Here is a 23,459-nt window from a genome sequence, read left to right as displayed (position 1 = left end):
GAGTTACTTTATTGCATACGCTTCTGGGGAATAACTTTTCTCAGACAAAATATTATGAACATCATTGGCTGTTGCAACACCCTTGCCTCATTTGGAAAGCTGCACATGTAGTTTTTGTTTGTTGTTTGTTTGTGTTTTGTTTTGATTTTTTTTAAGCAAACTCCAGGCAGATACAGAAGAGCAGCATTTCAGGGGCAGTAGGTTGGTTTTTAGAGATCAGTTCAGTATAGACTAACATTGATTTGTGTGTTTGGAGAGGTAGGAAAAGGTCTGTCCTTACTGATTTGCTGATTTACAGAGTGTTTTTCTGCTCATAACCTCTCTTGCTCAGTAAGGAAGGAAAAATTCACTGTAGGAAATTGTTGCAGACTTTAATAAAGAAAAGGAGGAAAAAATCTTAGTTTGTCACCTTTGAAGTTATATTGAGAATAGTGATCAGTGGGGAGAAGTCATGGAAGGATAATGGAAAAATCTTTAATTTGCTATAACAATCTGTGGTGGTAGACATATGCCTATGAAGCCAGAGTGAGATGAAGTAATAATTCTGAATAAAATGGAAGTGTTCGATGTTAGCAAAATGTAGGTATTGACAATCATGAAGAATGGTGTCTCTCGCTTAACTGAAAGACTTGCTTTTAGTTCTTAACCTGTATTTGTGTTTTTACACACTGATGTCTCTGTTGTATCAACTGATGATTCCACAGACCTTTAACTAGACCCTGGTGTATTTGTGATGTCATAAATGTTATAACCATAACAAATGTAATGCAGATACTGAACTCAGGTCTTCAAAGATGAGGAAGACAAATTAATCCCTTAAGGTGAAGTTGTAGTTGAGTCTAGAAATTTGTTAAGGATTTCAGAACAAACTCTGAATATCTACGTAATATAGAACATAATATTTAAAATAGAAAAGCACAGACATTTTCTGTATGGTTTCTCCCCAACTTATTTGTGCATACAATACAGATAAGACAGAGTTGAATTTGCAGGGTTTGTGTAAAGGATTTAAATATGAGTAAGAAACTGCTAATGTAGCTTAAACAGTGAAACAGATTTCTCTGAGACACTAATAATTCATTGTATCACATTTCTTAACGATAGTGCACTTTTGGTGAGGCTTGTGAGTCCTTTTGTTCAAATAAAACATTGACAACACTTGCAGAGAATAACAGTGAATGAATAAACGTGTTTTAAGACACTTCACTGTAGAGTCAACCTAAGCCCTCCTTGCAAGCAAAGCCTCACTGAATGAGGCGTTTTGCAGAGAGAAGATGATACTTACCAAGAACCACTACAGAACTCTCAGTCTGGCAGCCCACCAAGAGTGCACCTCTTCTGGGGCAGCTTTGCTCCAAGGGCAAGGTCTGTTTGCGTGCTACATGGACATTAATCTTCAGCCGGTGATAGTATTAGGTCAGGGAAGGAAAAAAAAACCAGAAGCGGTGGAATGGGGACGGCCACCAGCGGTGCTGGGACCAGAAGACAGAAGGCAGGTGCTGCCTGTTCTGGTGTCCTGCCAGAAGGAAGCTGGGCCACCGATCCCAGGCTTCATAGAAGAAACGGCATCGGGGGAAGAACTTCCTGGAAAAAAACAGAACTGAAGCAGCTGGGTAAGAGGCAAACTGCTGCCTTTACTGTAATTTTGTGGAATGTTTGACAAAATAAGGGACACTTTTGCCTGCTTTTTGACCCGTTTCTCACCAGTAGTGAATATGATGTGTGCTGTGAGTTGGTCTTTTCATGCACATTTTCAGTTGAGGGCAGAGGACCCTGTATTTCACAATTCCCAGTTTTTCCTGTGCTGTAGGCAACAGGCAATTCAGCGTGGATGCCACATGGGAAAAAGTGTAAACATGCAGTAGGTGGTTTCTGGTGTATCGTTCTGCTTCAGATATGTGAAACAAGGGCAACGTGTCCCATCTATAGAACACTCATGAAGTGACAAGCACGTGTGTAATATATGCATGAACTATTCTAGTGGTAATAACCGGGAACTGATTATTAACTCACTTGCATGACCTGTTCCGGCATTTTCTTCACACTTTCAAGTATCTCAATAATACAATGTCTGTAGGTCATGCTATTACATCTCAAAGAAGGCTGGGAAGGGCAAAGATACATCTGTGATGCTTTATATGGCTGCATCCTACTTAGACATCATATTTGTTTATATTTGTTTATAGTTGAATAGACTCAGTAGTGGGTCGCAATAACTACGGATGCTGTAGAAGGTGCACGTCCTTTGGAGTTCCTCGCTGGTGTTAATATCTACATCTTCCTAACAGAACAAACTGTAAACAACTGATGATTTTTTAGGCTTGCCACTGAACGAGATTAGTGCAGAAGAGGTCGCAGAAACTGTAGCAAATTTCAGCATTCATCATAAACAGGACTATTTGGGCAAATTACTTCTCACCTGAGAATACATCTCAGCTCTACTCCTTCAGTCCTCCTCTCTGTTAATTTTCTCATCAGTCTTAGGAGAGCAAAGAGCTCTAGAAAGTGAAGGTTTGCTACTTGTGGCTTGGAAAAATATTTTTGTTTTCTTCTCATGTATTTCCAGCAAGTTCATACCTACTCACGTCTTACCGGCCTGAAATATTAAAATCACGTAACTCCCACCTTCTGCTTCCGTATATCAAGCTTACAAGAGCCAGCGTTTCATTTTCAAACAAAACGTCTGTAAGAACCTTTCCACTGTTCTTAGCAGGGGAACAGGTGACAGAACAAACTTCAAGAAAGAGATGAAAGAGGATGCATCATCCAAGGAGATGAAAGCTGCAAAAATGCCATCAAGATGAACGTTTCTGGGTTTTCCCCAAACACAAAACTGACCTGCTATTTTCATTGCTTTTCAGGGCCATTTGTCTCAGCAGACACAAGGACTCATCAAAGAAGTAACACAGATGCTCGATGGATGAGAATTTTCAGGTGCAGCAGGGATCTGCTGCCTGAGGACTGAAAGAATCAGCAGCAGAGCAGACTGCTGGAATGGGAAGGGACTAATGAACAGGAGGCAAAAGACATGGCCACCCGTGACACAGAGGAAATCCAAGCTACTCGTGTACCTATTTTTCCTGCTATTGTAGCTGCATCCACTGGACAATTCAAGGCTCAGATCATGCCTGTGGTGGCTGATGCAGTCCCTGAGTGGAAGAGCATGTAGACTCCAAGGAATTCTGCTTATACAACATGATATGTGGACAGTATTAGGAAAGCTATTTTATGCAGTGCTATCTTCCCTAGCACCATCCTGCTGCTCAAACCTTTTTTGCCAAGTGCTGTAGTGTTGACCTAGGATTTCAGAAGCTAGGATTTTAAAGGGTAGGCTAGGGCTCCAAAATTAACAGTAGCTACAGACATCCCATATTCATGAATTTCTGCCACTCTGGGCCAAGGATTGCATTGTAGAAAGACAGTTCCCTTTCCAGTTTTCCAAATCATGAGTATTTCAGAAATAGGGACATACAGTAGCTGTATAGATGCCATTGTTTGCATCCCCAGGACAGTTTTAGAAGCCTAATAACTATTTTATCATTGTTCTATCGGTGATATTAATGCCTACCACGTGACTGAACCACAGTGGTAATCCCTTTGCTAATGTTCATTGGTGTACCGCTGACAGTTTTAGCCTGCCAGCATCAGTGGTGAGTCGCTGAAGCACAACTCTTAACTCTTTGATGAAGGATTACCCTGAAACTGGTTCTTTATTAGGATTTGGCTGTACTCTAGTTTCCAGGAACTCAAACCTTGCATTTCCTTTTCCTGCACTGAACTCCTCCCTATCTTACCTTCCATACCTACTGTTTGATTTCAAAAATATGAAAATGTAGTATATTTAATTCATGGGAATATTTAAACTATTTCCTGGACAGCAATGGTTTTCTATGTCAGACCATCTGTGGTAACTGAAAGTCAGCCTTAGTTGAGGTGGAAGAGAAGGTGGTCTCATCATGACATGACCAGTGTGCATGATATAGTGTCAAGAGCAGGTAGGCACTAGTAATTGGGACTCGGGACATAAAGATATTAGAAATGTTGGACCTTTGAAGTACAAGGATGTTTTTGACTTTTTGTTTATTGACATAAAAAACAGCTGGAGTGGTAGCCTTGCTGTGACTCAGTTTGCTGGAGTTACATAGGCATCCTATATATTGAAGTTACTGTTAGTGACTACTAATACCTTGTATAGATAGAACTGTACTGTCACTTCTTATTACTCGACAGTTGTTAGCAGCTTTAAGGATTAGAGGAGCTCATGATGGTTTTAAATAGGCTATATATTTATGTGGACTGATAAACAGAGATTCCCAAGTCCAATTTGTTGTTTCTGTGGACTGAACTTGCCCTGCGTGAGCTAGGAGGTCGACCCAAAACAGCAGTTCCAAGCTGTGTGTGATGTGTCGTTCTTGTGCATAAATCCAAAATGTCAATCTTGAAATGCCATGCTTGCTGTTGGAGAGAGCAGTCGTAGCTGCCTATTAGAAGACAAGCAGACCCCTGCTTTCTGTTGCAGCGTGAGAACTGGAGGCAGACATCTGCCAGGCACTGGAACCTACGGCAGGGGCAGGAGCTGGCGGCCTCCATGCTGACCACGGTACCATGAGAAACATAGCTACCTCAGCAAGGCACAGCACTTGTGCTCCTGAACCTGGCCAGGAGGCCAGCGTTGGCGGTGTTGTCAATGACAATTTAAGAAATGACCCATTACTTGCCCACAGCAGTGCTTCACTGAAGTCTGTCACATCACAGGAGGCAATTCAGACCAGGTCATTCAGTGTGTGCCTTTCTGCTCCCGCCAGCCTCTTCGGATTATACAGAACAGAGTCATCTCCCTTTGGCCCTGCGGCAGAAGAGACCAAAAGAGCTTCACCTTAGATTACCTAATGCTGTTGTGGTTGGCAAGTCTTCTTGAGATGTCAGACTTGGTCTCAGCGTCTCTCTCTAAATCAACTAGCATGAGTGGGGTTGCAGACATCTTCTGACCTCTTAGACACATGCCTTAGCTGTTGAACATGCCTCCAAAACATTTGGGGCATTCCTGTTCTGAAAATGCCCACCAAATCAGGCACCACAAGAGGGGTAGGAGGGAGAACCACCAGATTTGAAAATCCTGATGTCAACCCAGGGCTCCAAGCAGCTGAACAGCATCGACTTAGCAGGTTTTGTGCATGGCCACCTGCAGAAACAACATGCTAATAAGGTTAGGTACCGAATGGAATTTTTTAGCATCTCATTGGCACCTGAAGGCAAGATCTTAGTCACTTAGGATGGATTCGTCTCACCTGTCTTTAGACATCCATGGTGTGGATACCTGTGTCTGACTGTGTCACTGCAGCCTTGCTTTGTATTCACTGCAAAGAAACAGGCACAATTAGGGCATGATTCATCTGACCTACTTTACACATTTACGTGAAACTCATCCTTACCGTGACACTTTAGTGTTTAAATCTTTGCAATTCTGAACATGTACTGCCTATTCATCTTTAAAATCGTTTGTTAATAATCATGCTGTTACAGTAGTCAGAAGGGTTCAATTAGTAGGCTGTCAATAACATACTCATATTCTTCCGGCAGAGCAAAACCTTTCTTTGTGTTGAAGTAATTTGTTTTAATTTTTATTTTCTACAGAAATTATTCAGAGACTGCTCATGTTTGTTGCAAATTCTGACTTGACTATGGATGTTACCTTCTTTTGCTTCAGATAAACTTCGAAGAAGCATGCCTAACCTCACTCGGATGCCAAGTACCCCCACCATTAACAGTAATGCTGGCTTTGCTAGTTCTCCCGTCACTGTGAGGAACAGTCAAAGCTTTGACTCCAATTTGCATGGAGCAAGTAATGGTATTTCAAGGATGCAGTCATGTAGTAAGTACCTGTGTTCTTTGGCTGTGTGCAAAGAATCGATAGAGTGGTAAAATACACGTCCCAGTCACTGATCCTCTGCTTTATGAAAAATTAAAAGCAGACTGTGTTCCTTTTGCACCATATTTTAATATAGCACAGGATTTTCAAAGTTTCTATTTTGGAAAGTAAATTCTGCTAATCTTGTTACGCTGTATTGAGAGTTTCATCACCTCCTTTTGTTTTTTTCTTTGGCCATTCATTTTGTGCCAACTTTAAAACTAAAATTATAATTAGTAGCAGTAGTATTGTAGAAGCGCCAATAATGCAATTAATTCATATAAGCTTACATTTTTAGTTTTGATACGAGAATTGAAAAGTGTTTTTCTTGGTAATTTGTACAATACTGGTTTTACGGTACACTGTATAAATACTATAACATACGTGGCCTCTCTTCTACTGAAGTTGAGCCACTTTCTTCTGAGCAAATGTGGTAAACAAGAGGGTTATATCCTCAAGTATAATATACTTGTTGAGTGGGGGAATTAAAATGACTCTTTAGTTAGTTTAATTTAGGTGACTTCTTGATGGGGGGATGAAGGGAGTATTGATGTAGTGGATGTTGAATTATTAATGTGGACTGGGAATGAGATAGATTGAGATCCAAACCCATCTTTTCTAGCACAGTGGTTGAGGTACTCTGAGAGGAAATGGAAAAAGTGGATTTCACTGGACACAGGCAGGAGAAAGTATTTAACTTATGCCTCCCATGTGAGATTTTGGAGGGAGAAGTTGGCAAAACCTTTTTCCTGTGGGTGTTTTCTTTCAAATTTGAGCAGAATTTACAAATGTCTCCAAAAGTACTAAACGGCATCTTTTCTGGAAAATGTACTTGACTGCTGGATTTATTTTGTTTTATTTTTGTCCTGTTTGAATAGGAGAATCGAAGTCGTTGTTCAGGTTCCCACCTGAATTTGCATGGTAGTGCATTGAGAGTTTAATTTTATTTACTATTTTAGAAATGCCTATTTCTCTGTGTGTTTATGTATGTGTATATATATATGTGTGTGTATAAAATGTGATTTTTATGAAATAATTTTTTGGAGAACATTTGTAATAAGTGGCTGTGCTGGGGTATTTAAGGAGCTGTGTTATGATAATAGTTCCATAGCAATATATTGTCAGTGTTGTTGAATTGAATCACACATCTGTATTTTCTCCTGTGTCTCTAAATGATCTTAAGATGTCCTTTTCCAAAGACTTGAAAAAGGATTAGCCTGTATGTGGTATGTTAGTTTATGTGCTTCAGGCTTTTGACAGTTTGCTTTTGATATGTGGACTCTGAAACAGATGCGTGTTTGATGTACACCAGAGGGCAGGATTGTGTAGAAAGTCTCTATATAAAGCTTCTGAAACCCATAGCATTGATATAAAATTATAGTTTACATAATATCAGCCTTGAAATATGCTGTTATATTCAAGACCTTTTTATAGCCTTTTTATTGTTTTTATACATAAAGTGTAGACGTCTGCAATCTTTTATGCTTTAATGCCATGTTCCTTAAACAAGATGGGGCTATTGCAAGCAACCTTACAGAAATCTAAATAATCTGACAGTAATTAATTTATACCTTCAGCAGTTTCTCCTGCTTAAAGCTCTAATTGCATAGGTGGAATTAGTGTGCTTGTAATGGCTAATGAAACCTCTTTGAGGAGAAAAAGAAGGATGAATGTGGGGTGGGATTTTTGTTCAGGATGGGGATGGAACAGGGTATTTTAGTTCAGTGCAGTGTTACTGGATACAGTATTGGATCCAAGAGGTTTTTCAGCAGTTTATAATTAGCAAGTAAATTGTATAAAGATGTGTTTATCCCTATTTAGATCTATCTAGAAATCAGCATTACTATCTGGCCTCATCTGTTGCATACTGACCTTGTTACTTTTCTACCACTCTTTACAGTTCCATCCCCAGGACAGCTTCAACACAGAGTTCACAGTGTGGGACATTTTCCAGTGTCTGTCAGACAGCCTCTCAAAGCTACTGCCTACGTAAGCCCAACCATACAAGGTAGTACTAGTAGTAGTAGTAGCAGCAGTATTCCAATATCCAACAACTTACAGTTATATTCTAACACTGGGATCCCAATGCCAAACAAGACTGCCAGTCAAGGAATTGTAGGGCGCAGTGCTCTTCCAAGACCATCGCTGGCTATCAACGGGAGTGGCATACCCAGAAGTAAAATTGCACAGCCAGTTCGAAGGTAAGAGTTAAACAGGCCTCTTTCCTTATGTGGATGGCTTTGGCTTAGATTGTGGTGTTTTTTTTTTTCTTCTGAGTACGAAGCTGGGCTATGAAAGAGAAGCGTTTCTAGCTCCTAATGTAAAGTCACTGAATGGGTGAAGATTTCTTTCCAGAAATAGTGATGGACAATGCCTGCTGGTAGTTCCTAGTAAACTCTAATATTGATAGAATGTAATCACATATAAATAAGAATGAATTGCCATCAGTAAGTAATCAAAACAAATGGAAATCTCATATCATTGACATATGTGGCTTGCCTTCTTCTTGACTTGTGCCAACTGCTATTTCAGTGTCACAGGATGAGCAAATCTTGGAGTACCCAAACAGAAAGAGTTGTGTCCCTGTCGTTGTAAATGGCAGTAGACTGTAAAAATGCAACCTGTGACATTACAGCATTGTAAGGAAGGAAATGTCCTGGATAGTACAGTCTTGGGTTGAACCAGCATCTTTTCAGTTCCAGCTGGGAGACAATGGGCAAACAGGGAATCCTGGAGTATCACATACTTGCAGTGAGCTATATGTTAAGCAAATGCATTTTTCCAAAAGAATTTCGTCTCCAAATGATTTTTTTTTCTTTAGGGCAAGCAATAAAATAAGCTTGGGGAAAGAGACTGTGTTTTAATCACCTCATCACAGCTGGGAGTTAAACTCTTAGCTGTGTGTTCTGTGATTAATAGGTGATGATCAACTTTTGTCAACTCTTCCAACTCTTTCTTCCCATCGCAGGCATCCCTCCTCTTGTGAGGGCCTGCTGCGTGACCACCTGGTTGTCTGTTGGATGAACTGTCACTGTTTAGCTCTCACCATTTTTATGCTTTTCACTAGATACTGGCTAGATCCAGAATAAGTTCAATTGCTCACGTTCTCTCTTTGGTTGAGTTACTTGGGGATTACACCAATGTGACTGACAACAGATTTTGACCAACTGCAGTGAAACTTTGATAAAGAGCTGTCAGGTTTCTTCTTTGATGAAGACTGTACCATGAGATTTCTCTTATAACCTCCTTTGCTCTCTGCTGGAACTATCTGTGTTAGAGTTCTTTATAGTAGAGGGTTTTGTTTCTTTTTTTTCTTTTTCCTTTCCTCAATTTCATGGTCTTCTGCAGACCTCTTAAATCTTTCATAGAAGCATGTGAAAAAGACAGAGGCTTTCTGGGCTGCGAAGACCAGTCCCTTGCTATTTTGTAATTTTTCATGTAACAAGCAATATTAAGGAAAAACAAAATTAAGAGGTTTCAGTGGGAGGGTGAGACACTGTACTCTCAACACTGTTTTTATTAGAAACTGTTTCAAATCAGTAACAAAGCTATTTATAGTCCAGAAAGTCTGGGCTCCTGTCTTCGCACCATCAAATGTACCTTAGCAGCATCATATGTTGCCGTAGAGCCAGACCAATGATCCTTGAACGCAGATGGTCTTTGCACTGTGGAAATGACAAGTTTATGGGACTCTAAAAGCACAGACAGATTGGAGCTCAGCCTACAGTTCTCTGAGACCTTTGTTTCATTTTATTTATTCATGTGGAAAATAAAGGCGGTTTCGGTTCATGTGGAATTTTCTTGGAAAGAATTCAGCCATCAGCGGCAGGTTTTCTCACTGTTGATTTTTGTCACTGTGGTCATTTCGAAGGAATGGTATTTAAGTTTTAAGAGTTTAGCTTCTGTTAGTATACTGAAAATTAAAGTGGTTTTAGTCATAACTTGATTAAAAGTAGAAAAGGTCTTCTGTTTTGTTTTGTTTTTTTAAATCTATCAGATGTTCAGGAAGAAGTGCACATTCAGAGCAAAGCTGTGCCTTCATGCCTATGGCCAGACTGTTACGTAGCCAAGTTACTGGCTTAAAATAGGTTGTTAGACATTTTATATAGGGCCTGCATTAGGGAATTTCAGTATTTACTGCATAGGATCAAGCATGTGAGGGACTGCTTTTGATAATTTGTAAAATAAAATTATAATAGCCAAGATAACCGACTTGGCTAAATATTAACTGCTTTTCTCCTTGCCATCAGAGATTGATGCATCCAAAAGCAATGTAAAGAAATTTTAACAGTACAGTCCATCTCTACTTAGCCTTACAAGTGAAGCAGCACTTTTTTCTTGTTTGTTCCTGTTGAATGGATCCACACAACCCTCAGCCCTCTCCAACTCTGTGCTCAGGGCTTCTTGCAGACCCCTACCTTCCAGTCCTCCGCTTTCTATCCTTACACAATGTGAGGGGCAGCAGGGGCAGCTTCTCGCAGGGCAAGGTGAGCCAGGAGCTGAGTGGGACAACCAGGCTGGCCCGCAGTGCCCAACCAAGACCAGCATTGATGGTGACCAGGGTCAGGCAACAGTCCCAGCCTCCAGACAGGTCCACAGTGATGAGGCAGGTCCCAGCGAAAGCCAGGAAGTCCATCAGCAGCTCAGGGTCTGGGTCATCCCAGGTACCAGGCACAGGTGTGGCAGCAACGTAAGCACAGCTCCGGAGCCAAGGTGGGAGGCTCGCTTGTGTTTGCTGCTTTGTGCTGGAGCCAGTCACGGCAATCCGGCTTGTGATGGAAGAGTAGAATGGGACTACAGACCCTCCAAAAACTCTGTTATCTCAAACCCACGTGGCATCATACTGACGGCTCGTGCTTCTTTGAAACGGTTTTCAACACTGGCGCATTTTCCTGTTCACTGCCCTGTAGCAGAGATTCAGCTCTGGATACGTAGCAGTATTCTTACAGTTGTTTTAAGCTTAGTCAATTATTCTTTACTTTGCCCTCTCCATTTTTTCTTCAGGATTGTTAAACATACTATCCTCTTTTTATTTCTGGAAAAAAAGAAATGAAAGTGGCAGTTGCAGAAAATGGCAGAGGCAGGTCTTTTTATGCCTCAAGTGACTGGATTTATATCAAAGATAAGTGATCCTGCAACAACGTGGAGCTGCACAAAAGCAGCTTGGCTGAACCTAAGTTTAACGAACTTTTTTTACCTAAGTGCATTGTTTTTGCCAGTAAAAAATTGGTTGTAGCAGAGAGGTGAGAAGCTGCTCTGATGACTGCTTTTAACTTACTGACTCTGCCTGCCCTTACAACGTACCTCTGCCTTTTTCCAGCCAAGAGCATTTCGAAGGGAGAGGAAGCAGCAGTAACTCACAGAAAAAGCAGAGAAGTGTGAGAACAAGGCTTTGGACCTGGTTTTATAAGAAACAGTTTCACAGAACTGAGACACTTTATTTTCAGCAAATTCTGGTGTAACTAAAATATAGTTGCAGCAAATGAGAGATAGCCTGCCTTGTCACCAGTGAGTTGCCAGTCAGATCAAGTCAGATGGTTGTTTTCCCTTTTTTTTAATCTTACTTGAAACAGTTACCTCGGTAGTACCTGGAGTGTTTGGAAGATGGTCAACAAGCATTTTATAATAAGTCCTTGATTAGTGAGAGACACGGCCCCGGTGTGAGGGTGGGGGCCTGGAGGATGGCAAGTTCCCTGCAGGAGTGGTGGTGCTGGGACTGGTGACTCTCTGAGTTCAGCTGTGGGATAGAAACACATCGCCGCGTGTCTTGGATAAGAGTGTCTGGAGCAGGCTTTGTAGAGTTCTTTGACCGATAAGATGCCAAAATTCTTTAGTGCCTGCATAGTGTTTTTATAAAGTGCTGGTTTTTTCATGAGCATGCTGAGCACAACAGCTTTTTGGAGAATATCTCCCATTAGGTCTCTGCTGTCCGTAGTGACAAAAATAGGTTTTTATCGTCTTTAGCCCTGAAAAAACAAATCTTCCCATTTAGAGGGGTCTCATGCATCATGACAATTATTCACCAAATTCATTTTTACAAACCTTTTACCCTGTTAAGATCAGTAACAGTAATGGGGTCTCATTGGAAGTGGCCTTAATTTCACCATAGATCTTTACATTTGCATTAGCATGGAGCCAGAAATATACTAGAGTGCTGACTCCAAGCAAGCCACAAAGCCAGTGTCACTGCAGAAGTAAATGATGTTTGTTACCTTGATCTTTCACATGAAATATGACTTCCTTTCCCTTTTTTTGTCATTTGGTTAATACAGTTTCCTTCAGCCTCCAAAGCCACTTTCGTCACTCAGCACGATGCGGGATGGGAACTGGAGAGACGGCTGCTATTGATGAAAGATGCCCATCAACAGTGGAAAATAAATAATGCGGATTTCATTACCCAGCTGGCTGGGTAACAATGATTTGGGAGAGGAGAGTCATACAGTATTATTTCCCCCGGGATTTTAATATGTAACCATCCATAATACAATGTCATTTTTAAAAAATGAACATCTTATCAAATACTAAATATTGCACTTAATCAGTTACCTGAACAGCTGCGTTGTCATCAGACTAACAATGGCAGTGTTGGCATTTGGAACTGAAGAAAGTATTATATATGTGCAACATACCAGAATATTTCCTTGGAAAGAACTGGGAGATAATGCTTTTGGGCAGCTTTGCCATACTGAAATTCTAAGACAATTTATTCAGTGTAAAGGCATCATGCATTTTACTTTCAATTTGGGGGGACTTATGTATGTGCTTGAATTTTTTTCTAGTGTTTCCAGTACACTTTATTTTGTATACTTAAGTTCATTTAAACTTGCCTGAACCTTGAACAACAGAGAGATAATTTAACTTTTCTGTGCCATAAATAATATTTTTGGGGTAATGTACTTTTTTAGCGCTAGGAACATATCTTACAAAATCGTACCATTGGCAATACAAAGCAGTATATTTATGTTGCAGAAGCACAAAAAAAGTAGCATTCACTGGAAATTGCCATCCAGCTGGGTCAGCGTGGTTTTGTTGGTCTTTCACCATTTGTTCAATTGTTAATTTATTGTCATAGTGTTTTGTATTTAAAATGGCAGCATAAGTCACATTGCACTTACAAAGATACAGTGATCTCTAAAACTACAGTTGGTTTTCAGTACTTTATTACAAAAAGTAAAATTGTAATGTTTTATTAACAGTTGCTTATGGAAAATGAGTTTTAATGCGAATCTTTTTGATAGATCTTTTACAAAATCCAATTGCACTAATCAATGCTTTCTTATAATGGCATATGACTTAATATTTGATTACAACTGTGTATACTGCTGTTTTGGAATGTTTCAGAAATAAAGAATCTATTTCAGCAATAATGTTGTTCTTGAGTGTGCAATGTAAACATTGTCAGAATTTAGCAACTGACATCTACTTAACTCCTGCAGTTTTTATTACTTAGCATTTATAAAGATTATGCTGGATTTTTGCAAATAGTAACTAAGTTCATCTGAAATTTTCTGATTTTTTTTAAATTGTGTTATAAAGCTATAGTACGCATAGAAGACAAATATGTATTGTTTTAGAATCAATCATTATGATCTTATATGATCTTAAGATTTTTTTTTTCAATTTAATGTTCAGATTTTGCAAGTGCAAATGTGGCTTGCAATGGGAAACGGAGATTGTGTACCAAGTGAGTCTTTCACCATGCTCTGAATTTGCTGTCAGTTTTGCTCTGAATTAGCTCGAGGACCTGCTTTTCTTAAAAGGGCAAGCTAAAATAAAAAACAAAGGAGAAGCATTTAGTGGTGAGTAAAACCTTAATTACGCTGAGAAATGATTGTATAGCAGTGCAGTAGTATCCCTGCACAACGTAAAATTGTTTAACAGAGATAAACAATTCATTTTTCACACTTTAGTTCTTTTAATGCAGTTAGAATCCATTTTTCAAAAAAAAAGCAGAACTGTTGAAGAGGGTATCAAGAAATATTCCAACAAGGAAATGACCTCTGCACAGGTAAGTATTTCAGCAGGAGTGTGCCAAACCCATCTGGTTTCTAAGAAGCTTTAATTGGAAGAAATTACTGCTTGTTACTGCAGTCAGTCATTTGTGGACAATCTCTGTTGTTTTGAACGGTTTATCTCACTTACAGACTGATTGTCCAGGGGTGCAGAGCCAGCTTGGGGGGTGCTTTGCTATTTGCCTGTGACAAGGAGGGCTGCAGAACCTCCCAAATTAATAAGCTCTCCTGGCTTCTGGCACTAGGGAACCAGGGCGACCTTTTTCATAAAAGATGGCTGGAGACCAGTGGCAATGATTAGTTTCTGCTCATTGCTGGCCCTACCAGCCCTGGGCTGAGCTGTCTCTTCACTCTGTTCCCTAGTGCCGGGATTTTATCCCTGTTCTGCCATTATCTGGGACACCACAGCCTCACATTACTGTAAATTTTTTAGATAGGTTGCAACTGTTGGAGGTAATACTGAGTTGTACACTGGAGGGCAGTATACCCTTTGAAAATGTTTTCTTTTTAGTAGCTAAAACTCTTGTATTTTCCAGGCTCTTGGTTTGAACCCAGTGCATATGTCTTTTCCCAGTGTTGTTTATATATGATGACAACATGTTAAAGGAAGGTGCCCAACTGTTTGTGATTTGCATTTTTAAATTTCACACTACAAAATGTGTCATGAACTGGAGAGCCAAGCATTTTGGATATAATGAATTCTTTGAGAAGATGCACTTGTTTTTCCCTTTTTAGTTGTCCCGTTCCCTGGCAATGCATTCTTTCATCATGTCAGGATTTGGTAACCTTACAGCTTTGCTGGTTTTGTCAAGTATCTGTCACACTGGATGCCATCAAACTTGAGGAGGAAACCCAAGGTGCGAGCACCTTGATCGCTTTTCTGCACTCAATCAACAGAATCACTCATTTCAACCACAGGCTGTGGTACTGCTGCTGTTCGCCTGTAGCGGAGGGAGCTGGCTGTCTCCGTGGAAAGTAGCATCGATGAACGAGGTACTGCCGCACGGTGCCCAAAGTGTCACGTACTTCACCACAGTACCACTGGGAGCAAAACGTGTGGAATATGTAACACAAAACCACTTCTGTCAAACTTTATTTTGTGAGAGGCAGAATCTCCTCCAGGGCAATGGGAAACAGCAGGGCCACGCAGGTATCTTTAAAAATAAAGACTCAAACTTATTTTTCACAACCAAAGTTTCATTTCTAAGTATAAGGGAGCATTTGAGAACTCTCTTTGGTCCCCTTTCCCCCCGTCTTTGGTTCTTTTCTTTTGGTCCATGAATACAAGTCCCACTCCTGTCTCCTTGTTGCTGCATCCCAAAAATGACCTACCTCCTTCTGTACAAACTGTAATCCTGGGCTCAGCTCTTGAGCTGATGGCTGAGTCATGACTCTCAGCCTTTTCCTCTAAGGTTTTTTTCCCCTCCCTTTTTTGTCACTGGGGATAAAACCTCTGCATTTCCAGTCATTCAGCCCCATAACTTGGGCACTGTCTTTGGCTTTTCTATTCTGGTTAAGTCAAAGTCCTGCATACTTTGCATAATAAATTGAAGATACACATTTCCTTTTTCATCCCTACAGATAGCATATTCATCCATGATCTCCTCACCTGAAGTAATCTTTGACCTGGTAGTGTCTTTAGCATGGGAGATCTGTCCGAACTAAAATAAGATAATTTTCCTGTCTTCCTGCTTTGACCAAGTCACTTCTTTGACCACTTGTGTATTGCTACTGATTTCCTCCTCTCTGTGGAATACATTTTAAAAGAGTTATAAGCTAGTTGTACTCTTTTACAAAGCCACTATCCCATCCCACTGCTCATTTCTCATTGAGTGTTGAAGTGGATTCCCATATCCAAGTCCACGATGCCAGCCTGCGCTGTGCCTGTTGCAAGCAAAGCACCTCCTAGCTCCCTTCCATGTTGGCCCTCACTGTGGCGGGAATCCCCCATAAACATAAGGGACTTAATTTTTATTCACCCTCAAATCCTTCCTTAAAGACTTTAGTGCAGTACCACTAAAAGCAGGACTACAGTTAAACTGTCAGTGTCTTCTGACAGGCTCTTGAGCCTGTTAACAAATGCTGCCTTGTAATTTTTTCTTTCTCTGATCGGTGTTTTTTGCTATACCTAAATCACAAGTTTTTGGAGACGTGAACTTCTGTCTTTTCCCTTTGTGTTTGTACAGCATGAAGCCCAGGATCTCAGGCCCAACATTACAATGCCTGTATGCTAACACAAATAGTGAAAATCAGCATCTTCCTATGGAAAACACTATTTAAACATCCACTGTGAATGATGGGTAAGGCTTCATAATTAAAAATAATTGGGGAATAACACACACTCTCTCTTAAAAACAGATTTGTGGTGTTTAATCCTCAGGCATGACTTATCAATTCAGAAATTCTGGATAAAAAGGGAAATTGCTAAGCCCAGATGACTTTTGTTGTCGTGAAAAGGGTATGTCCTGCCTGGTCTGGTTTAATTTTCTTTTTCCCAGCCAATCAGAGTCACATTTCATTTGCAATACCCACTGCAGCCCGTCTGTTCGGCCATCTTTTTCCTTTCGTCTACACTGTCTTGCTTACAACTCTTGCTGTCCCCGGATTCCCACCTTTCTTGTGACCTCTGTCAGTGGTTACACGTGCTTTTGTGGCTGGTGCAGTTCCTGACCATCCACCTGCAGATCCCACTGTGGTGGGTTGACCCTGGCTGGATGCCAGGTGCCCACCAAAGCTGCTCTATCACTCCCCTCCTCAGCTGGACAGGGGGAAGAAAATATAATGAAAGGCTCGTGGGTCGAGATAAGGACAGGGAGAGATCACTCACCAATTACTGTCACAAGCAAAACAGACTTGACTTGGGGAAAAATTAGTTTAATTTATTACCAATCAAATCAGAGCAGGATAATGAGAAGTAAAACCACACCTTAGCACACCTTCCCTCCACCCCTCCCTCCTTCCACTCCCGGTTCTCTCTCTCTCCTCCCCCCAGCGGTGCAGGGGGACGGGGAATGGGGGTTGGGGTCAGTCCGTCATACCTTGTCTCTGCCGTTCCTTCCTCCTCAGGGGGAGGACTTCTCACTCCTCCCCTGCTCCACCGTGGGGTCCCTCCCACGGGAGACAATCCTTCACAAACTTCTCCAGCGTGAGTCCTTCCCATGGGCTGCAGTCCTTCCTGAACTGCTCCAGCGTGGGTCCCTTCCACGGGCTGCAGTCCTTCAGGCACAGACTGCTCCATCGTGGGTCCCCCACGGGGTCACAAGTCCTGCCAGAAAACCTGCTCCAGCGTGGGCTCCTCTCTCCACAGATCCGCAGGTCCTGCCAGGAGCCTGCTCCAGCGCAGGCTTCCCATGGGGTCCCAGCCTCCTTCGGGCATCCCCCTGCTCTGGCGTGGGGTCCTCCCCGGGCTGCAGGTGGAGATCTGCTCCACCGTGGACCTCCATGGGCTGCAGGGGGACAGCCTGCCTCACCATGGTCTTCACTACGGGCTGCAGGGGAGTCTCTGGCCTTGGCCAACGGCGGGTGCATCTTGGAGCTGGCTGGCATTGGCACTCTCAGACATAGGGGAAGCTTCTAGGAGCTTCTCACAGAAGCCATCCCTGTAGGCCCCCCCAGCTACCAAAACCTTGCTGTGCAAACCCAGTCCACCCACTCAGCTATTCTGCTCACTCACCAGCCTGGGGAGCAGGCCATCAGTGCATCTTCTGTCTCTGTTGTTGGGACTTTCAGCTGTTACCTGGCCAGGTAAGCAGTTATACTTAATCTGAATTAATGATAATGGAAGGGAAGTTTAAGGCATGAAGAGATGCTTCCAACTTTCTGGAGAGAAATACTTAATCTCTTAATCTCTTTTATTGACAATCCATCTTGACTTTGTAGAGGTGGAGAGAAGCTTGATAGCTAACATACTCAGAAGACATGCACTATTCCCAGATGCAGCTACAAAAATTTTATGGAACTACAGGTAGGCAGGCAATAGATAACTTTCACAGACCATAAAGTGACTCTTACTAGAAGAAAAACATGGCAGACACACAAAATGAAGGCAACTCTGTCACTGCCATCACTCTCTCATTGGCTATTTGGTGATGCACTATTGAATTCAGCCATCTTAACATAGAGGGGTTGGACATCTGAAGCTGATTGAGCCACATAAGTTGTGGTTGTGGCTGAGCAGAAAAGAAACCTCGCGGCTCCTGCACAGAGAGTAGATTTGGCCATGCGGTGTGGGACTGCAGTGCGCATCCAGTGCTCTGCAGCAGCAGCCCCGTTGCTTCCCTGGAGGGCAGCGCCTGCTGCACGCGTGGTACCCAGATGCACAGCCATCGCTGACCGCCATGCTCTGCGGAGGGACCAGAGAGCGGACGTTCCTTTGCTTGCTAAGGTGGAGTGCTTAAAAGAGGCTAATTACTGGGGCAGGATCCAACTAGATGATGATACTCAAATGTGTTGGTTTTGTTCTGCGAGCACAGCCAAAAGATAATGTTTTGCCTTTTCAGACACGATCTTTCTGCCCTGTAGAGCTCTTTCCCTACGCTCGTGCATTTAGTATTACATTTTTCTATTGTGACTATTTTTTGAGTTAAAAGAATGAAAATAGTCTTTCTTCTTTGTTAAAAAATTAAAATAATATTTATTCTTTGTTTCTGTTCGCTTCACTTACTCCTTGCCCCTGAGATTTCTATTGTTCCCCTAGAAAAATAAAATATTATTCCTTTGTCCTTGTGGCCAGACCTATAGAAGGAATGAGCCTGCAGCCAAATTCCCAAACTGAGCTCTAGCAATCCAGCCAACCTTCATACTTGGCAGTCTGCACACAGATGTTGCTAAACAAGGTATATTATCTCTATCCAAGACTGAACTTTTCAACAGTAGAAGCAGCAGAAAACATGATGTGGATGTCAACTACAATACACCTAAACTGGACTATTTGGAACCATTTTTTTGCAATAATAGAAAATAGAAAAGATACCAATATGTTTCTACAACTTTGCTTTTCAACCCTTCCTACAGGAGGTTATAATAGCTTTATTTTTGGATATGCTTGATAAGCCCTTTTTACTTTCTGATTATGAATTTCACTGAGCCAGTAAAAATGTGTTGAATTCATTTTTAGCAAAATGTTTAGTGACTACTGACCTCTTTAGGAGACTTATACTGGTTCTAAAACTGAGATATTCCAATGCTAGCATCAGGATATAATCCATTTTCTTTACATAATGTTGCTAATATTCCATTCAGTTCCTTTAAAATGTAAATAATTGAAGTAAAAGTTCAAGAACTCAGAAGAAAAATCAATTTAGAAAAAGGGAATTTTTTTTTAAGCCAAAGACAATCATAAAAATGTGTTTCGATTTAATCCATGTTTTTCTAGGCAGTCACTGACTGCACTGAATTATGCAACTCTGATTATGTATACATATACAACAGGAAAGATTTTTCTGTGTATGAGAGAAGGAAAAAAGCATCAGACAAAATGATGTTGCTGTATCAATGGCTTACTATTCACTGGATCAGAATTCGCATTAAATAACCTGCCTCCAAAAAAGGAACACTTAGCACCTGATCTTTCAATCAAAGTGAAATAGCTGTGACAAAATTGGCCCTTACCCCCTTAATTTACAAGTGCAGCTACTTGGGTGGGTGCAGATGGGCTCAACTCCTTTTAGGTATGCTCTCGTCTGGTTGGTGTAAGTGAAGTCTGATCCAGAAGCTATGCTGAGTGTTCCTGGAGCTTATCTTGCTTCTCAACATATCTTGTTACTTTGGCTACAGTCTCATGCAGATGGAGATCTGTGGTTGGGTAGAAGCAGATTGTGCATTTGCCTTACCTAGTTCAGTACTATCAGCCTGGTAGCTGATAGCTGATAACAAATCTGTGGCTTTGTTATCCGGCCCTACGGTTTGTTAGTGAACTACTGAGTTATGCTCTTTGATGAAGAGCCAACTGTAATTATGCACAGTCAATAGGGCATGTTTTTCTGAAGCACTGAGTACTTGCAGCTCCCATTGCATCTAGCTCAAGTAGTAAGACTTTTAGCACTTCTGAAATGAGACACTGGGCAAATTTTATCTTCCTGATATTCTCTTACTAAAGTCCCATTTGTATTTTCACAGGGCAGTATCTTAAAGTCTATTTCAGAAAGCAGTTTATAAAATGGCATTGAGTGAAAATGGCTTGGAATAAAATTCACTGTCCAGACATGGATATTTTGTATTTTTGTGGAATTTCAAACTCAGTGCACAGAACATTCCATTAAAAATAAAGTTTTAGATTGTTTTGCATTGTCGATGATAAGTTTTCCAAAGGAAACAGGAAGAAAAGTGCCATTTATTTGACAAGCTATTCCAGACAATCGGAATGATAGTTTTCCCTGGCACCCAATTGCTTTATACAGAATTGAGTGCAAATGCCAATATTCATTAGAAAGTCTCAGGTACTCATAAAAGTCCCAGTTTAACTATATAATGCAGCACAGCAAAAACTACACCCAGGGGGCATTTACGTAATGGAGGACTCCATCGTAGTAAGTCTTAGCAGTATTCCCAAGAGTAGGCTTACCACCTCCATATAGACTAAACCAACAGTTTGCTCGAGAAATCCATGTCTTGCTTCAAAATATAAATCACAGGTGCTTGTCGGGTTTACATAAGCACAAGTATACTTCCAAGAAAGAGATAGAGATGTGGAAATCTTGGAGCGTTTCAGCAGTGTTTTGGAACACAAACTGCTGAAAAGAGCTTTGTTTCCTTCTGCATCTTTTTGTAGCCCCACTCAATATCCTGTCTACTTTATATCCTCACTGTGAACAATATATGATAAGATGAAAGGCAGTTTACATAAAAGCAGGCCATCTCCTTGAAGAGAACTTATAAAGTACATCTCCTGTATATTCCTTTAATCCTTTGTGAAGCAGTAAACTACAGTTTTGCCCTCTGTTTTGAAACTTTTCCTTAGTTCCACAGAGCAGATAAGTTTGTTGTGAAATAGCTTTTTTTTCCCCCTTTCCTCTGGGAGAAAAAAGATACGGGAAAAACTGTCTCATGGCATGTGTTAGCCTGCTGACAAAATCACAAAGCAGTGAAAATGAACGCATTTTCTAAAAACTTCAGTAGTACCAGAAAACCCGCCTGACATGCCCGCACTTGTGTAACAGGATTAAATGTTTGTGCTGTGGTAGTGTCTGTGGGCTGGAAGCAAGTTGGACTTGATGTGATAAAACCAAAAAGCCTTGTCTGAAGCAGCTGGCAGTCTAGGTGAAGGCATTGCCTGAGCTCTGTTTGTGCACCTTGTCGTATGAATAAAGCTCCTCCAGCTGCAAGAGAATTGCAGAACTGATTCTGAGACAGGAGCAAATAGTTAGGATGGTAAACTGGAAATCAGAAAACCTGGGTTGTTTTCCCCAAACATCTTCTGTAGGTCTGATCATTTTTATGTTCTTTCCTAATTGAGTCTCTGCTTAAACAGTCCTTGCTTTAATGAACTTACTACGTACTCACAGAGCCTAACGTAACATATGCTATTGAACACAGGTACACAGGTAACTATTTAGCAATGAAGAAAAGCAGGGGAACAGTAGAACCTTCTAATTCAAATTTCAAACCAAATTCCTGTATGGATATATACTGTGGAGATGGGATTATTTTGTGTTATCGATGCATTTAGTTGATGAGTAAAGGCCCTGTAGCAAGTTTAAGTATCCATAAGGAAATAACTGTGTACAGCTTGTTTTATTCTTTATTCTGTAGGCTGATGAAGGTTTCATACCTTCATGTCATGGAACAAAACAGGACAAACACAAGTGGAAGGAAAGGGGAGAAAGAGAACCAGAAATAAAGTTAATTGATGGGAATATTACGCATTTGAAGACAAGGAGGCTTCCATAGCAGGTACTGATCCATCATGGGCACTAACAGTCTGCATTTTCCTCACTAGCTTCAAATCCCAGCACTAGAAAGGGTGTTTAAAGCAACCCCTCTCTTTGTTCTTTCACCTCTCCAGGCCCGTATGTTTTTATGTTGTTGGGTTAAGTGCATGTTTCCGAGAAGAAATGGCTTTTCAATGTTCTGTAGCAACTTCGTAGCTGCCAAAGTAGTTTTGTACAGGAGAAAAGTTAAAATTTTCCTTATCACTATTCCCTAAACAGTGAGAACCAGTATGGATGGGGCAGGAACTTGATTTTTTTTAACCTCAGAAGCCATATTTTGGGCTGGCTTAGCTTTTGCATTTTGTTATTTTAAAATCTAATAGAAAAGCGGCAACTGTGAGCCAGTTTATTGGCCCTATGCCGTTTCCTTTGAGCTGTAAATGGAGAGCTATCTTAAAAGATCCCCAGAGACTTTAAAAGCACTATAAATGGTACTACATATCTCATCCTTATCTCACACATACTGATTCTTAAGCCGAAGGACAGTGGACTTTCCTGGTATGTTCCAGAGACAAGATGATATAGGTATGACCAGAATTGAGGTAGCAGAAAATTTTTGTCTAAAATGAGGAAAAATTAGTGTACTTTAGTGTCGACTCTTATATGTGCCAGCTGCTAATCTAGCTGTCAAGATTGAGGGAAGGAGAGAGGATGGTAGAAAACTGCGGGAATTGCGGTTCATCTGTATTCATTATTATATTACATTATATTAAGGTTGTTCACAAGTGTAATAGTAAGCCAGAGCACCTGGGCTGGGACACAATGTTCTGATGGTATATATTGGTTATGCATGCACTTTCCTTTCCATCACAAATGAAACACTTTAGTATTTTTGTGTGCGGTCTTCCAATGATTGTAAACAAAATTACCGTTCTGTTTTCTGATGTTCAGTGCAATGTTACTGCAGAATCAGGCCTGTTGTTCAGCTGCTGTGCACATGGCATTGGTAAGGAGGTAAAACTGGATCAAATCAAGAATAAGCCCCTGTCTTGAAGAGCTTAAGAGTCTGAAATCAAGGAAAAAACCCAACACAATACTAAACAAAACAAAGTGTCTGTACTTTTATAGAGCAGTTCTGATATGTTTTAGATTGTATGTACTTGAAAGGGAAATGTCTCTGGCGACTTTCTTTGGCATCTGGATTTACCACAGAAGTTGGTCTTGAAGTACGAGTTCTGAGAACAAGGACTGTGAGAGTCAGCAACCACACAACTGTGGTCATCCCTGAGCTGGTGTTGACCCCTTAAAAGGGGAAGAAAGAGCAAGAGTGATAGCATCTACAATGACTTGAAAAACAGCAAAGGAAAAGGCGTATGATGCTGTTGTTTGATGTTTAAAAATCTTGTGACGTGCTTTTTTTCCTAGCATGTAAGCTTCTGTCCTGCCTGGGCTCTTAACCACTTCTAAGCAGTTCCAACCAGGAAGCTTCTGTTCTTCGTCTAAATTTGCATCAGCAGAGACTGCATGAGCAGAGATTAATTCTAAGCCTGGTGAAAACCCATAAAAGAAAACTCTCCATGAAGGAGGGTAGGGGCAGATCTGGTAGTGGAAGTGGGTGCCTACACAGTACGAAATGTGATGCCTACCTTTAACATTCCCTTCCCCCTTGGA

At 41.0% G+C, this 23,459-nt stretch overlaps 1 protein-coding gene across 4 annotated transcripts in view; it reads left to right on the top strand.

The window, feature by feature from the left end:
* The window catches only part of SLAIN1 (SLAIN motif family member 1), a 53,546-nt gene extending 40,271 nt beyond the window's left edge, over window positions 1-13,275 (top strand). For 2 of the 4 annotated variants that reach the window (XM_052785929.1, XM_052785927.1), the window contains 3 exons: window positions 5,708-5,872; window positions 7,809-8,109; window positions 12,181-13,275. In XM_052785929.1, coding sequence (XP_052641889.1) covers window positions 5,708-5,872; window positions 7,809-8,109; window positions 12,181-12,256 — 542 coding nt within the window. In that variant the 3' untranslated portion in view covers window positions 12,257-13,275. The remainder of the gene's footprint in view (window positions 1-5,707; window positions 5,873-7,808; window positions 8,110-12,180) is intronic. The other 2 variants (XM_052785928.1, XM_052785930.1) reach the window with 2 other exon arrangements.
* Window positions 13,276-23,459: the final 10,184 nt, after the last annotated feature.

The sequence above is a fragment of the Harpia harpyja genome, chromosome 4 (assembly GCF_026419915.1).
Source record: "Harpia harpyja isolate bHarHar1 chromosome 4, bHarHar1 primary haplotype, whole genome shotgun sequence".
Lineage (NCBI taxonomy): Eukaryota > Metazoa > Chordata > Aves > Accipitriformes > Accipitridae > Harpia > Harpia harpyja.
Note: the sequence above shows the minus strand (reverse complement) of the source record. Positions and strands in the feature narration are given on the sequence as shown.